Below are 15,082 nucleotides of genomic sequence, written 5' to 3'. Positions count from 1 at the left end.
AAATGAAGAAGATACTTTCATTTTTCACCTGATTCACTTCTAAATGGTTTGCCTTTTTCAAACCATGAGTATATGTTACTCTTATTGTAATTTTAAAAATCTAATAAAGACTTTTATTTGAAAAAAAAACCAAACTAGTACATTTCCATTAAATAGAAAGGCAATATGGTGAGAAACATACTCTCTTGAGGGGTGAGATTTGGGTCTAACTGTTTGCCACTGACTTTAGGCAAGCCACTTAATCTTTTTAAACTTTTATTTACTCTTTGAAAATATGAATGTTGGATTAGATTACCTCAAGATCACCTCCAGTTCTCTGAATTCTTAAATAAAAACTTTAAAGAGAAGGTAATATGAAAACAGAATTACAATGAATGATATTTAAAAAATGACTGAAACCATAAATTATACCACATAAACTAAATATATGTGATGGTAACTGGCTCAGAGTAGACTTTCAATAAATTCATTTTGCTTTGTTCACTTTATGTTAATTTTTTTTAAGAAAATGAAGCAAATTCAATCTTGTGAAGTAACAATTACTTAACAGCACACATTCTTATATGTATATATATACCTATTCACTTGCATTTAGGGACAATAAGGTAGACCCTAGAATCATGAAATCTTAGAGCTGGAAGGAACTTAATATCAGCCAAAACAACCTGTCTTCTTGTGAGGAACCCTTAAAGAGTTCTCCTTAAGTTTCTTCATACTTCCATAGCAGTTCTTGGAGCCAATAGAACTCTTTCTTGTCCTCAGAATGGACTGGAAAGGCCACTTCCTTCACCCTCTAGATCTGCCCTTGGGAGAACTGTCCTCTTGGTAACATGGCAAAAGTGTGACCTAGTCCCAACACACCTACTCTCTTTCTGTCTACATACTTTCATTTCTTCCAACTATCCCTTTCAAGTTTTCAGAAACAGTCTATCCATTGCCCTCTTAAATCCCAGCTTGGAACTGAACTCCATCCTTGAAGTGTGGACTGACAGCACAGAGCCCATGGGGCACCACGAAGTTGGTCCTGGTCCTATCCTTCTTCTGCAGAGGCCGAAGCTAATTTAGCATCCCTCCTTCCACCACCTGAACACACTGGTGGTTCTTACTGAGCATAGGGAATAGACTCCTGAGATCGTCTCAACATGAACCACTGACAAGCTAAGTCTCTCCCATTTAAAAAAATTCTAAATGCTGAGCTTCACATTTATTTTTGTTAACTTTCTCCATGATGGTTTCATCCATCCTGTTCCAACCTGTCGAAATCACTCTGAATGTTGATACTGACATCCATCATATTAGCGATCCCTCCCAGCTTTCTGTCATCTGCAAATGTGATCAGCATGCCTTCTATGCCTTCATCCAAGTTTTTGATGAAAACTCACTGTATTTTTTAAAAAAGACTTTTAATTTAATTGATTTGGGTCCAATTTTTGATAATTTTGTAAAGCTATCTAAAAGCAGGAGAATCCAAGCTATGAGGTTCGATCTGATTCCAAAACAATGCAATTAAAATGAATATGCTTTGCAAAACTGAGCCAGGCCCCAAAGGTAGTATCATCGTGACCCAGACTCTGGCATGGTCAATCTGCTATTTTGGACAAAGCTAACAATTAAATTGGATAAATGTTTGTTGATGAGGATGACGACTCTAGTCTAACACACTGAATGGTGTGGAAGCAAGCAAACACAGTGGATTGATTTTTCAGTGTGGAGACAGTTCCCAGCTGGGACAACTCAAAGTATGGGACAGGGTTTGCCACTGAATAACTAATTAGGCCATGTAGACCAATAATTGGATGATGTGTCCCCGCCATCATCACTTTGGACAAAATTCTTTGGACTGGCCATAGTCATTGCCAATGCCCTAGAACAACATCAGATTGTATGCTGTAGCCTCAGTGGAGGCAGTGCCAAGAAGCTTCATTAATTCAGACAGATTGCATAAGGGAAGGCCAGAGTTGGTTCTTGAAAAAGTCTTTATTCCCAAATGCTTTTCTATCACCCATTCTCACTGATACCAGAGAGGCAGGGAATTTTGGTCTTAGGAGCACAGACTTTGTGGGGCAAATTGGACCCATTGGCTTCTAATTCTATCTCAGATACATATTAGCTAGGTGACCTTGGAGAAGGAAATGGCAACCCACTCCAGTACTCTTGCCTGGAAAATTCAATGGACTGAGGAACCTGGTAGGCTACAGTCCATGGGGTTGCAAAGAGTTGGACAAGACTGAGCAACTTCACTCACTCACTCATGTGACCTTGGGCAAGTCAGTTCTTTAGCCTTTCTCACTTTCAATCTCCTCATCTATAAAATGGCAATCATCACACTTACCTTAGTGGTTTTTCTACATAGCACCTGACATATGTAGTGTTTATACTCATTAAAGCATTCAACAAATGACAGAATAAGAAGGTATGGTCAAGGAGATAACATACAGGGTACTGAGCTAAAGCTCTGACAAGTATCTTATTTAAATTTTACAAAAACAATCCTGGGAAATAGATATTATTATTATTATTCCATAACACAGATGAGGAAGGTGAGATATTAAAAGATTCAATCAGTTGCTCAAGGTCACCCAGCTTGGAATGTATTGGTCATTCCAATACATGATGGTATTGGAATTTTACTTGAGGCCTGTACGGTTCCAAAGCCTTAGCCCTTTAACCACTGCATTATTCAGTTAAACTATTATTTGAGACTTGACTTCAGTCAAGAGATGCTACTTGTAATCAGAACAAGAGTCCTCAACCTTTGATGCTAAGGACCTACCATGCTTCTCATAGGAAGTCTTGTGCTCCAGAGTGCAAAGGAGGCCTCACAGCCTAAAAGGAGGGAGGGGAGGAAGGGAGGAAGATCACAGCAGGTATACCAATCACCCTTTCATTTTTGTCAACACTACAACCTAAAAAGAGGGCAACGGCAGACACACTCACACTCTTGGCCAACCCTTCAACCAGAAGTTCAAGATACTGATTGGACCTGGAGAAGGCAATCTGGTAATTGCTACCAAGCCAAATCAACCAATTGGGGATCCCTTGACTGGTTTCTCTCTCCTCTGTGTGGAAACTGTGTTTCTAAGTTTTCTTGTCTTAGAGTGGGAGTAACTATTCTTACAGTTTATGGTTCTTTAAATGGTCGTTAGATGAGACAAAGTACCACAATGTCTAGCATGTAGAAATGGCTGAATAATTATGATCTTTTTCCTTTCTTTTTTTCTCTGGTGAGACCCTGCCTTACTAGAAGTTTGCTTTTCTAAGTCTCTTTTAAAACTGTCTTCCAGTAATATTCATACATTTGCTCAGAAAATCATTCTTCTTCATGTTATCCAAATTTCTGGGAATTTTCAGGTTTCAAACTGATGATATTTCACTATATCCCATATCAAATAAAAGTGTTGATATATTTTGGTTGACTTAACAACACTGGTGGTCATTTACAGTTTCAAATGTTTTCTCAACCATTGTTCCTATGTGACTGATGTTCAAAACATCCCTCTGAGGTTAAATATTGTAATCATCTCCACTGTAAGGATGAGAAAGCCAAGAGCAGGAGCCAGGTGACCCAGGCAGGAAGCAGCAGAGGCAACATTCCATCCCAGTCCTCCTGACACCTCCTGATGTCAAGGCCAGAGTTTGCTCCTCTCCATCAATGGTCTAATCCCTCTCCATAAGCAGTAGGTCAATCAATGCCAGTGCAAATGGGTAAACTGTTCAAGGATAACTTGAGGCTTACCCAGCTGGTTTGGTCACAATATGAAAAACACAGTAGTCATGTTGTCTAAAGCATGAAAGAAATGTACAAATTGTAATTCACCTGTGCAGATTTTCATTGGCACAACCATCAGGAATCCTGCAACAATGGGTATGACAGGTGCAGCACTGTCAGGGTCATTTGTTAAGGCGTTTAGAGATTCAATAAGGCAAAAATTATTTGGTGCAATGGATGCACTGGAATTGCTAAGTGAAGTGAAAAAATAGAGAAACGATATGAAAATGGTTGAGCACAGTGCCAGACACAAGTCATTCAATCCAAGCTTATTACTAGCATCATGAATAGAGACCCTGATCATTCACTCAAAAGCAGGATATCATAAAACTTACTCTGGAATAATCAAGATCTCTGGGCGTTGAGTCTGTTAAAGCTCGGACAAGGGCATTCATCATACAGATCGGAGGAGAAGGTGGAGAGGGCTGAGAGGCTTCCTGCTGTAATGGGCTCTTTGGTTTGGAAGGCAGCCGACCTCTCCTCCCTTTCAGACTGTCTGTACGGACAACTGACACCAAGAGAAAAAAAGAAAAAACGTCTCCAAAGATATCCACAAACAGCCATAAATCACAGAAAGGAAACAAAACACTTTACAGTTGAGCAAATCGTTAATGAGACTGACTGTTTAAAGTGGAAAAAGTTTGGAGTAATATCCCCACAATGATTTAATGAGAGTTGAAACATGCAGCATAACAGCCACCCCATACGTACATTTGGTAATGAATTAGCCCTAAAAGTCTCCTTCTCAAATAGAAGAAAGATGTATGTACACAAGCTCTCTATTGATTTTGAGAAATTAGAATAAGCAGAACTCTGCTATTTTAAAATGTAAATACACCATAAAAATAAAATGCTGAAAGGAAAGGGAAACTAGGAAAATTCACCATCCCAATGTAAATATTAACTTTTTTCAGGGATATCTGAGAATATTTTCAAGCAAGTTGGATAAAAAGCATTATACCCATACCTTCTTTAACCATTCCGACACTGAGACACTTCTGAAATCGACAGTACTGACATCGGTTTCGACGTCTCTTGTCTACGGGGCAGTTTTTATTTGCCAGGCAAACATATTTTGCATTTTTCTGCACTGTTCTCTGAGGAAATACAATACACAGATAGTCAACTAATAGTTTCTGGAAAGAGGTAGGACCTGACAAGATGTATTTTAATTACAATGTGAAAAGCGACAGTGCAATTCGTATAATTAGATAAATTTAATTTCCTAACACACTAGCCTGCAGGAAAAACAATTTTATTAGTGTTAGCTGCTGACAATGAAAATCATCTCAGATTGTTCTGAAGCAAGTCTCAGGAGATATCCAAGTCTGAATGATAAAATCATATCTGAAATTACCAGGTCAACATATCATACCTTGGAGGATTAGATTATCTTCACTTTTAATATCCCCTTGGGAACAATTTTCTACTTGGTCCACTCCCCTGATTATTGCTGACCTTATTAAAATAAAATCAAAATTATCTGGGATATACTTTGTTGCCTATCACTATTGTAAGTCAAATATCACAGAAACTGGCTTTGTCCGCCAACAGAGATGAAATCATAAAAAGCAAAAAATGAGGACTTCTCTAGTTACAACATATAGGAAATAAAGTTTTAATGCAAAAACAAATCACTTAATCAGCCTTTGCAGTGTATTTTATTTTTAAAAGAATGGTAAACTGTCCATTTCTGACTTTTGAAAGTAAAGATTTAAAACTGGATACTAAAAACCACTATCACATCCAATAAAAAACAAACAAAAAAGAATGAGATAAAGAAAGGAATATGAGGGCCATATATTTTCAAGGAAAATTCCCATTAATAGGTTATGTCATAAATGACTATTGACATGAAAAAATAGCCATATTGTAAAAGATGCAACATTAAACTTGGGTCTGGATATAAAATAATGTTGTATTCTTCAGAATCACATACAATTTTAAAATGAAACATGAAATAATAAAAGATATTTTATGCTCCAGATACAAGAGAATGCTTGATTTAAAAAAATAAAAATAATCTGTGCAAATGGATGTATATTCATCACTCATTCAGAAGTTACCTGAATCTATTCAACTCCAAATAGAGCAGAAAGGTGAATTTATTTGGTAAGCCTGGGCTACATGAAAAAAAAAAAATCTAGGTAATCTAGGATTGGTGATCTATTTTGTGTCTAAAATTCTAGATTTGCTTTCTATCTTTTTAAATTTTCAGCAATTCTCAATCCTCTTGTATCAGTTTTCACTCTATCACCTTTTAATTTCATTTTAAGGGATCGTTTCTAAACTGCTTATATAAAATTTAAAGCCAGATACATTTTCCCTGCTTTAGCAGGTGATTTTAGTTCAAAATGAGAAATTTCAAAAATACAACATACTTCTGATGTTTCCAGCATTTAAATTTGTAGCAGTCTGTAAGGGTAGGAAACTTGTGTTTCCTGAATGAAGCTCTCTTTCATTGTAATTAAAAGCTCTCTTTCAAAGTAATTTTAGAAAACTGTATTTCTTGTCATCATCCTCAAGGATATACCAATTTGAGTGCTGGTGGCATTTTGCTTCAGGTATATGTTTTCCCAATAACCTGAAACCTTCCTAACATTTATGTGTGCCTGCACAACTGTTTAAGGACAGGGAGAGATCGTTATGGTTCAATCACTGAATTCCCATCATTAACTGCACTTCATGTCACATTTTTAAAGAATTCAATTTAATGGTAGAAAGCCACTGGGTAAAACCTGCTCCTGCTCCCTTAATTAACAGATCCGTGGGGTGGTTCTCCCCTATCCTACTCCCACCCATTCAAGTATAGATTTGTTTTCAAGGTATTGCTGTAGAACAAGGATGCTTGTTGGGGAACACAACTGACATTTCTAGACCAGAAATGTATTATCACTCCTGCATTTAGGTCAACTCTCAATTATTCAGGGGTGGTTATATTTATGGATTACTTATACTTCTCGTAATTGTTTTTCTTTCTTTTCCCTCTTCTGGCTGCCTGTTTGACTGCCTTTCAGTATTTTCACTGAAACACTGTAAAAATCAAATCTGCTGAAGAAATGGAGTTACTTGACAGAAAAAAATGACTAAAACTGACGGTTCTACATTTAAGACATCATAATCTAGCATACCTCTTGTATGGCGCTTAATATACTGTAAAATCTTTCCACAAACATTTTCTCATTTGTCTGCACAATTTAATTAATCACATGATTCCTATCTCCATCAAAAATAACTGTTGCTTATTGGTATGTATACCAATGTACACATGTGCATTTTTCATAAATATTTTGTAGTTTTCATTTACAATGTACTATTCTTTTATGACCCTTTAAAAATTATATTTTCATAAATGTTTTATCTCATTTAAAACTAACACTTCTTCTCTGTATTGTATTCACCTGATAGGGAAACTGAGGTCTGGAAGGAAGTGTCCTACCCAACATCATAAAATTGATAGGTGACAGATCAAGGATTCCTTTCTGGGTGTTCTGAGTCTTAATTCCAGCATGCTCAAAGATTCAGCCTATTGGCCTCCCAAATCCTCATTACCCAGTCAGCATCCAGCTTCTCCTCTCTCTCCACCCTGGCCAGCACTGGAGGTTAGGAATTGAGAACTGTGGGAGAACATTCTTGGGTTTGGAAATATCTGATGCAATGACCAAGGCAGTGGAACGGGGAGGGTGGTGCAGAATTAAGTGTCTGGGGGTCAAGAGCAAAAGTAGAGCTGCAAGAGAATAAGGCCTTTTCTCTTTGAGTGGTGCAAAGAGCACTGAACTCCAGAGTAGCAGAAACTAGCTGGAACTGTCCCCATGTGCCACTAAATCACCTCTCTAACCTTCAATATCCTCATGGGTAAAATACTGGGGAGGCTGAAGACCCCTCCCACTGTAAAATTCTCCTTTGGGTCTATGAGCTAATGAAGAGTGTCCACACCTGGCCTTGTGTGTGGCACAGAAGCGGAGCAGATTGATGAGACTCCAGCTTCTCTCTTCTGCAAGGGGAGCTAGCTGCCCCAAGCTGCATCCCCCAGATGTCCCTGTCTCTTCTTCAGCTGCTGAACTGTGAAGAAAGCATGCACTTTGGGGTCAGGCAAACACCAGTTGGCATCCTGCCTCCATCTCACTTTCTGAGTGTGTGTCCAGGGGCAGTTGAATAACTTCTCTGAGCCTCCATCTCCTCATCTATAAAACAAGGATAACTAATTCAAACCCTCAAGATGCTATTCATAAAACTAGCTAGTGGGTGGCCAAAATTCAATCTCAGTTCTGTCTGATCTAGAGTCCTAGCTCTCACTAGGAGGATTAAATGAGATACAAATACCCAAGGCCTGGCACACAAGACTCTATTCCTTCAGACATTTGGGATGGATAGAAGAGGAATACAGAGAGGTGTGTGCATTTTTGAGGTCACAGATCCCTTTGCGAATCTTCTGAAAGCACTCTCCAGAAAAAAATTGCAGCCGGTAAAGCCAAGTCGGGAAGTTCACAGTCTCTGCAAGCCCACCTGGGGCAGCCTCCTGTGATGGACACCAAGTTAAAAGGCCCCAAGAAAGTGGGTGTGAAGGTGCTAGTAAAGGCTACAGGAATGCACAGTGTAACATCACACCTCTAATAGTTAGGACCGGGAAGGACCCGCTTAGATGCTCTCAGCGGGTGGCTGGGGAGGCAGGCAGTGGAGGGGAGGGGAGCCGAGAGGAGGAGAGCGGCTCACCTTGAAGAAGCCCTTGCAGCCCTCGCAGGTGCGCACCCCGTAGTGCTGGCAGGCGGCGTTGTCCCCGCACACGGCGCACGTGCCCTCGCCCGAAGCCGAGCTCCTGCTGGGCGGCGACGGCAAACTGGGGCTCTCACCCAGGAGGCTGGACGCGGTGGGGGAGGCCGTGAGGCCCAGCGGCGGGAAGGCCAGGGCGGGCGCCCTCTTGGCCAGAGGCAGCCCGTACGGGTGGCCCTCGAGCGCGGCGGCCTGGCTGCCCGCGGCGGCCGCTGCGGCAGCGGCTGCGGCGGCGGCTCCCAGCGGAAGGCTAAGCGCGGCGGCGGCCGTCGGGTCGTAGCCCAGGTGGTGGCCGCCGGCGGGGCCCGGCGCGGGCGGGTGCGGCGGCGAGGGCTTGAAGTGGAAGAGTGGGAAGCGCGCGCCGGCCACCGTGGGCACCGCCTTCATCGGCGGGTCGAGCAGTGTGCCGGGCGCGATGCATCCGGGCGCCGAGGACATTGCGTCGTCCCACATCGCCCCAGCCTGCGAGGGGAAGCCCGGCGTGGTGGGGGTGGACGGCGGGGACTGCTTAAAGTACATGGAGGTGCTGGGTAGCACCTCATCCTCCGGCCCGGAGGGGGGCGGAATGGATGGCTGCTGCTGCTGCTGCTGGTGGTGGTGGTGCTCATGGTGATGATGGTGGTAACCGTGCGCGCGACCCTCCTCCATCTTAATCAGCGGCCGTGGCCCCGACGGCTGCATTTGGTACAGGCAGGAGGGCTTGAGTTCGTAGTTGCTGGAGTAGCCCTCCATGAAGGTGCTGAAGCTGGGCAGGGACGTGGTGGCTGTGGCGGTGATCTCGGTGCTGCCAAGGTCCATGGTCAGCTTGGCGTAGTCAGGATTCATGATCTCCGTGGTGTAATCCGAGCCATATGTTTGTGCTGCATAACTGGAACCTGGCGGTGAAGGGCTATACTGGGCTTGCACGCAGGGCATATCTGCAGGGAGAGGAAAAAAGAACTCTCAGAAGCGTCTTCCTAGCTAATGGGTGGCAATGGATTCGTTGCTCTCTAATATGGGAACTAGGAAATGACAGTCTTTCCACCTTTCTAGCAGCATTGATTCCTTCCTTCCCTCCAGTGCTCGCTCTCTCTTTCATTCCTTTTTTATTTCTTTCCTCCTTCCTTCCTCCCTGTCTCCCTCCGTCCCCCCCACTTTCCTCCCATCCTCCATGGGCAGAAAACTGAATCCTTCAGGAACTGTCAATGGGGACACAGACTGTCAAAACCTAGCCTCCTGGGGACCTCTGTGTCCACCTTCCTTCCCTTGCCCTGTCCTTCATTAGATCTGGGAAGTTTGATGTCTTCCCTCAAAAGCCCAATTGTGTTTTAAAAAGTGATTTTGAGCCCTGGAAATTTAATGGAGTGACCTCAGCTATCAATTTAGGAAGACAAGAAGAAATCCGGTGAATGCCCTGTTGGTTTATTTTGGGAGAAAGAGACCACTACTCCCCCACCCCCCAAGTCAACTCTCTGATTTGTAAACCTGAGTGTTAGTAAAAGAAAGAAAAATAGGTGTCCTATTTGGGACTTACTGGCCCAGTGACATTCTAATATTTTATGAGTGCCAACTTAGGGTACCCACACACTTTGTGGTTGCTTTCTCCCACCCCCTCCCTACTCCTCCAAACAGGACTGGCAGCCTGCTCAAACTGGACCCCTGTTGATGATTTCAGCCAGCTAGGTGGTGAGGTGGGAACGTAGGCCCAGGAAATGGGCTCGAGGGAGTTTGCACCATCTGCAAAGAAAAAGATGGGCAGCTGCAACAAAACACCCACCAAACCTGCTCTGTGCCATATACACCTATATATAGGTTCCCAGGGGGCACTAGTGGTAGTGGTAAAGAACTCAACTGTCAATGCAGGAGACATAAGAGATTTGGGTTTGATCCCTGGGTCAGCAAGATCTCCTTAAGGAGGGCATGGCAACCCACTCCAGTACTCTTGCCTAGAGAATCCTATGGACAGAGGAACCTGGCAGGCTATAGTCTACAGGGTTGCACAGAGTCAGACACAACTGAAGCGACTTAGCACATATATGTAAGCAAGTGTTAGTCGCTCAGTGGTGTCTGACTTTGCGACCCCACAGACTATAGACCTCCAGGCTCCTCTGTTCATAGAGTTTTCCAGGCAAGAATACTGGAGTGGGTTGCCATTCCCTTCTCCAGCACTATATATGTATATGTATAAATGTATATGTAAATATATATATTTCTCCATCTAAGTAATAAATATATCAATAGCTGCTTAATAACTACAATTTGGTTATAATAAGTGAGTTATCTACATATTTTCTTATGATAGAAAAGTTAGCACCTCTAGAAAAGAAAACATTTTCTTAATAGATATAGTTTCCCTCAGCCCCAAAGCACTGATATCTGGAGTACTTATTACTGTTCAGAGAGGTTGAACTAATGAGAAAGCCCTGAGATATATTGGATCCAGTGGATAATGTATCTAATTATTTCCTCTCTTCTATGGCTAAATATAAATAGTAAACCGGGCAGTTTCTGGTGGTTGGTTTTTCTGAACCAAAGGAAAACCATGTGCTAAACGTCTCTTTGGAGTCTATGGTGTAAAAGGTGTGACTAATAGAAAAGCGAATACTTCACATTTCCTTTGACATCTTTCTCTTACCCACATTTCCAAATCTGATTGAGTCATACATGTATGGGATGAAATCTTGACTTGAAAAAAGGTGTTGAGGGCCTGTTGGAAGAAGCAGTGATGAGGAGAGGCCAGTTCAAGCCTCTATTTTCCAAGCAAGGCCCTACAAATGATCATTAGTTTCAAGTTAAAAGAGCACTTACCCTGTGAAATGAAAGGCTAGTCATTAAAAAAAAGAACATTGCCTGATGTTTCATTTGTTCTCTTCCCTTGGATTTCTCTATGACTCTTTTCTATCATTCTTCACCAGTCCCTACCTATTGTTGTTCTTTGTGACTTTCTGAGGTTTCCAGATAGAAGGTGAGCTTGCTGGGACTGAGTTCTATTTATTTGCATCTCTTTGGCTAGGCACCTGGTATCCCTTTGTTGTTGTTTAATGGCTAAGTCCTGTCCGACTCTTTTGTGACCCTATGGACTATGGACCCACTAGGCTCCTCTGTCCATGGCATTTCCCAGGCAAGAATGGTGGAATGGGTTGCCATTTCCTCTTCCAGGGGGTCCTCCCAATCCAGGGATCGAACCATGCCTACTGCATTGGCAGGTGGATTCTTAACCACTGAGCAACCAGGGAAGTCCTTTACCAAATGCAAACAGAGGTTCTACAAGCTAAACCTGCAATCCTTTCTTTTGCTTAACTCAAATTTCCTCCTTGGTTTTCAGCTCAAATGCTTTCCCTCTTTCCCTCTGAGCTTCAATAATCCAAATGTCTGCACTCAAATGATTTGGGTTTTATACAAACAAAAATGCTTTGTATTGTTCGAAATGATCCCATAACTCTTAAATGCCTTAGCATTAAAAGGAAAGCAAAAATGAAGACATTAAAATGTATAAAAAGATCCCAATCTATTGGTGTATTTGCATTTTTCTTAGGAAAAATATCTTTGAGAAATGCAACGCTTAATTTAATCTGGCTGCTCCACTAGGTAGCAACAGCGTGTGGTATCCAGAGGAGCTTCGTGCAAAGAAGCCACCTGTGCCGTGAAATTCGCGGCCAGCAGTCACTCACTGTCCTGGCGCTGGGCAAGTCCACCAGCCTGCTTGTGGGTGTGTGGCTCCCCTCCCCCCCCTCCCCCCCCCCACATCTCCCAGCCCGGGAAGAATAAGGGGTCGTGCCTTCAGACCTACCTGGAGGGTATCTTGCGCGCTGAATGGTGGGGCTGGGGGTCTCTCCAGCGGAGGCCGAGAGTGGAGGAGGCGGGGAAGTCCGGCTGGGTGAAGTGGCTGCGGTGCTGCCCGGCTCCGCTGAGGGTCCAGTCTCAGCGATGGGGCTTGCCGGGCTGCGCTCTTCCGCAGTAGGCTCTGGGGGGACGGGGGCAGGCACCAGGAGAAAGGATAAAGGTCACAGTGAGACTATGCTGGGTCACCGAGGCCTGGACTGGGCGTACGGGGGTGGGGGTGGTAGGAATCTCTAGAAATGACAAAGAATTAAAAGGCAAAAAAGCAATGTTTAAGGTGACCGGAGTCCCTGGGCAAAAGGCATCACAGCGCCGTGGAGAAGCCGAGGAAAGGTTGTCCGCGCTCACGGCGGTTTTGTGGTTCCCGAACCGAGGCTAGAAAACGCGCAACCAGTTTTGGCCCAGAAATTAATCTGCCTGACCCTCAAGTGGTTCCGAGCTAGCGATGTCAGGAAAACCGAATGGGAACACTTGAGGAAAGAGTTCCGCCGGAATCGGAGTCTGTGAGTGTGCAGGAGCGGAAAATATTTTCCAACTTCACCCGCCCCCACCCCTCAAATACAGATTTTACACGTTGCGTAGGAAATGCACAGGGTCCGGAACGAATGCATGAATGCCCCGAGGAATTAAGAAAGTCTGCGCTTTTCATTCTAAATGCTAATGGAGCTTCGCTTCTATTAGCGGAGAGTTTCGGGGTCCAGGGGTCAAGCAAACAAAAGGACGCAGTGGAAATAGGCCGGCGCCGGAAGCACGGCACAAGGCTGTTGGCGTTTGCCGCTGCTGGTGCCAGCGGAGGGAGGCCCCCCTGCACCCACGGGCGGTATCCCAGAGAGTGGGCGACTTCGAGGCTTGGGGCCATAGGGCGACCCGGAGGGGGCATGACCCGGAGGGGGCACTCTCCAGAGGGCGCCGAGAGCGGCTCTGGGGCAAGTGTCTCTGCGCAAAGCCTTAGCGAAACTTTGTACCTGGAAGCGCATTTCGGTGGGCCTCGGGAAAGGATCCCATGGCCCCAGTTCAGTTCAGTTCAGTCGCTCAGTCATGTCCGACTCTCCGGCCTATAGCGCCCCCTTTGCCCGGACCCACTCACAGCTATAAGAATGGGAACCGGTACCCGAAAAAAAACCCGCCAAAATCCCAAAAACCTCCGGCGTGCGCGGACCGCGGGTATCGAGTAAGTTTGGTCTCCCGCCGCCCCTGCGCCCGCGGCTTGCCTGAAAGGAGACGGGATCGGAGTCCCCAGATCCGGAAAGCCCTTGACAGCCAGGAAGTGGGGGATTCCCTTGCCACCCCCACCCCCAGCCCCAGCTGATACTACAGAAAGCTTGCGCTCGCCCTAGTGCAGGATCTTCCCACGGCTGTAACGTGCGCTTCGCGTCCCTCCGCATCTTCAATGGGAGTCTCCAGCAACCTCCCACCACCTCCTCCAGGTGACCACGTTCCCACCCTTCTTTGGGGTCTTTCAAGCGGAGTCGTTCTCCAAGGATCGACCTCTGGCTAGGGTGGGTGAGGGAAGTGTCTCCCCAAGGAAAGGGAGGCTTCCCTCGCGCGCCCAGCGTTCGCGGGGGTGGGGTGGGGTGGGCAAGCCACACCACACCTCCTACAGCAGAGCCTAGTGCCCCTCGACTCTCTCCGCGCCCCCCCTCTCCCCCCGCCCCGAAACGACTGGTTACCTAGGCAAAGCCTCCGCGCCTGGAAACACGTTTCTCCGCTCCCGCTCGCGGCCGCCGCGGCCGGGAACACGGAGCCTCGGGGTTGTAAATTAGGAAGAAATAACTACCTCTGTCAAAGCCCCTTTCTTTCTCGTGGGCAGACGAAAGGAACACCCCCGTGTTCCCCTCCCCGTGGTGGAGTGTGTGAAGGAAACCGTGAAACGCACCATTGTGACCGGGGCTCCTCCACGGAGTTTCCAACCCTGGGGAGCGGGGGCGGAGGTGGGGCGGGGGCAGGAGGAGTGGAGGAGAGATCGACAGAAAGGGAAAGACAGAGATTCTCAGAAAGACCGAGGGAGAGGAGGCAAACCGCGGGGGAGAGTTTCTGCGAGCGCAGGGTCCGAGGGAAGGGGGAAGGGGGCAGGGTGGGGTGGGTGCGGGGGTTGGGAGCGGGTGTGAAGTCTGCTGTGGCCCAAGAGGTTTTTGATAGTCACATTATGAGCATCTTGTTAAGGTAAGAGAACTCGAAAAAACTCAAACTTCATTGACTGTGCTCAGAAGCCACGTTGGGCAGCTTTTCCTTTACCCGACTCAGTTCTGTAAAATCTCTCTCCGTCTTGGGAAAAGAAGATTCAGGATTGGGTTCGCGATGAAATGACTGAACGGCGCTCTGTACCTTTCTCCCGGCACTCTAGGACTCGAGGGATAATAGCCTGAGATTTCTGATTACCAAACTCCTTGCAGCTCTTCCCTTTAGACAGTCCGTGGGCACAACAGATAAATGACAATCTCCAAGAACGTTCTTTAGAATCAAGGGACAAATGCCTTCTCCCTTACGATTGCCCCAAACTTCCAAAAGGTTTGAGAGGTGCCCTTGGAAGTCAGTCTCCGCAGGCTGCACTCGCTTGACCGTTCTCTTACCACTGAGAACTTTCATTTCTATCAAGAGTAAAACACTCTGAGCAACTTCTCCAAAAGTGCGAATTCTGTCAGTTAAAACATGCCTTACCCATACCAAGTCAAGGCCCAGAGGAGGGGGGTGGGGGTGGGGGACACTGTCCCCACGCATGTTGGG

The 15,082-nt window shown here is 45.2% G+C and overlaps 1 protein-coding gene across 2 annotated transcripts in view; it reads right to left on the bottom strand.

The window, feature by feature from the left end:
* NR4A3 (nuclear receptor subfamily 4 group A member 3) overlaps positions 1-15,082 on the bottom strand; it is a 42,627-nt gene that overhangs the window by 26,397 nt on the left and 1,148 nt on the right. Inside the window, exons 2-5 of one of the 2 annotated variants that reach the window (XM_055578637.1) lie at positions 12,309-12,482; positions 8,483-9,456; positions 4,737-4,866; positions 4,105-4,277 (exon numbers count right to left, since the gene is read on the bottom strand). In XM_055578637.1, the coding sequence (XP_055434612.1) occupies positions 4,105-4,277; positions 4,737-4,866; positions 8,483-9,454 (1,275 nt within the window). In that variant the 5' untranslated portion in view covers positions 9,455-9,456; positions 12,309-12,482. Of the gene's footprint in view, positions 1-4,104; positions 4,278-4,736; positions 4,867-8,482; positions 9,986-12,308; positions 12,483-15,082 lie in introns of those variants that run through there. The other variant, XM_055578638.1, reaches the window with a different exon arrangement.

This window comes from Bubalus kerabau, chromosome 4 (assembly GCF_029407905.1).
Source record: "Bubalus kerabau isolate K-KA32 ecotype Philippines breed swamp buffalo chromosome 4, PCC_UOA_SB_1v2, whole genome shotgun sequence".
NCBI classification, from domain to species: domain Eukaryota; kingdom Metazoa; phylum Chordata; class Mammalia; order Artiodactyla; family Bovidae; genus Bubalus; species Bubalus kerabau.
This window is presented reverse-complemented; position numbering and strand designations above follow the sequence as displayed.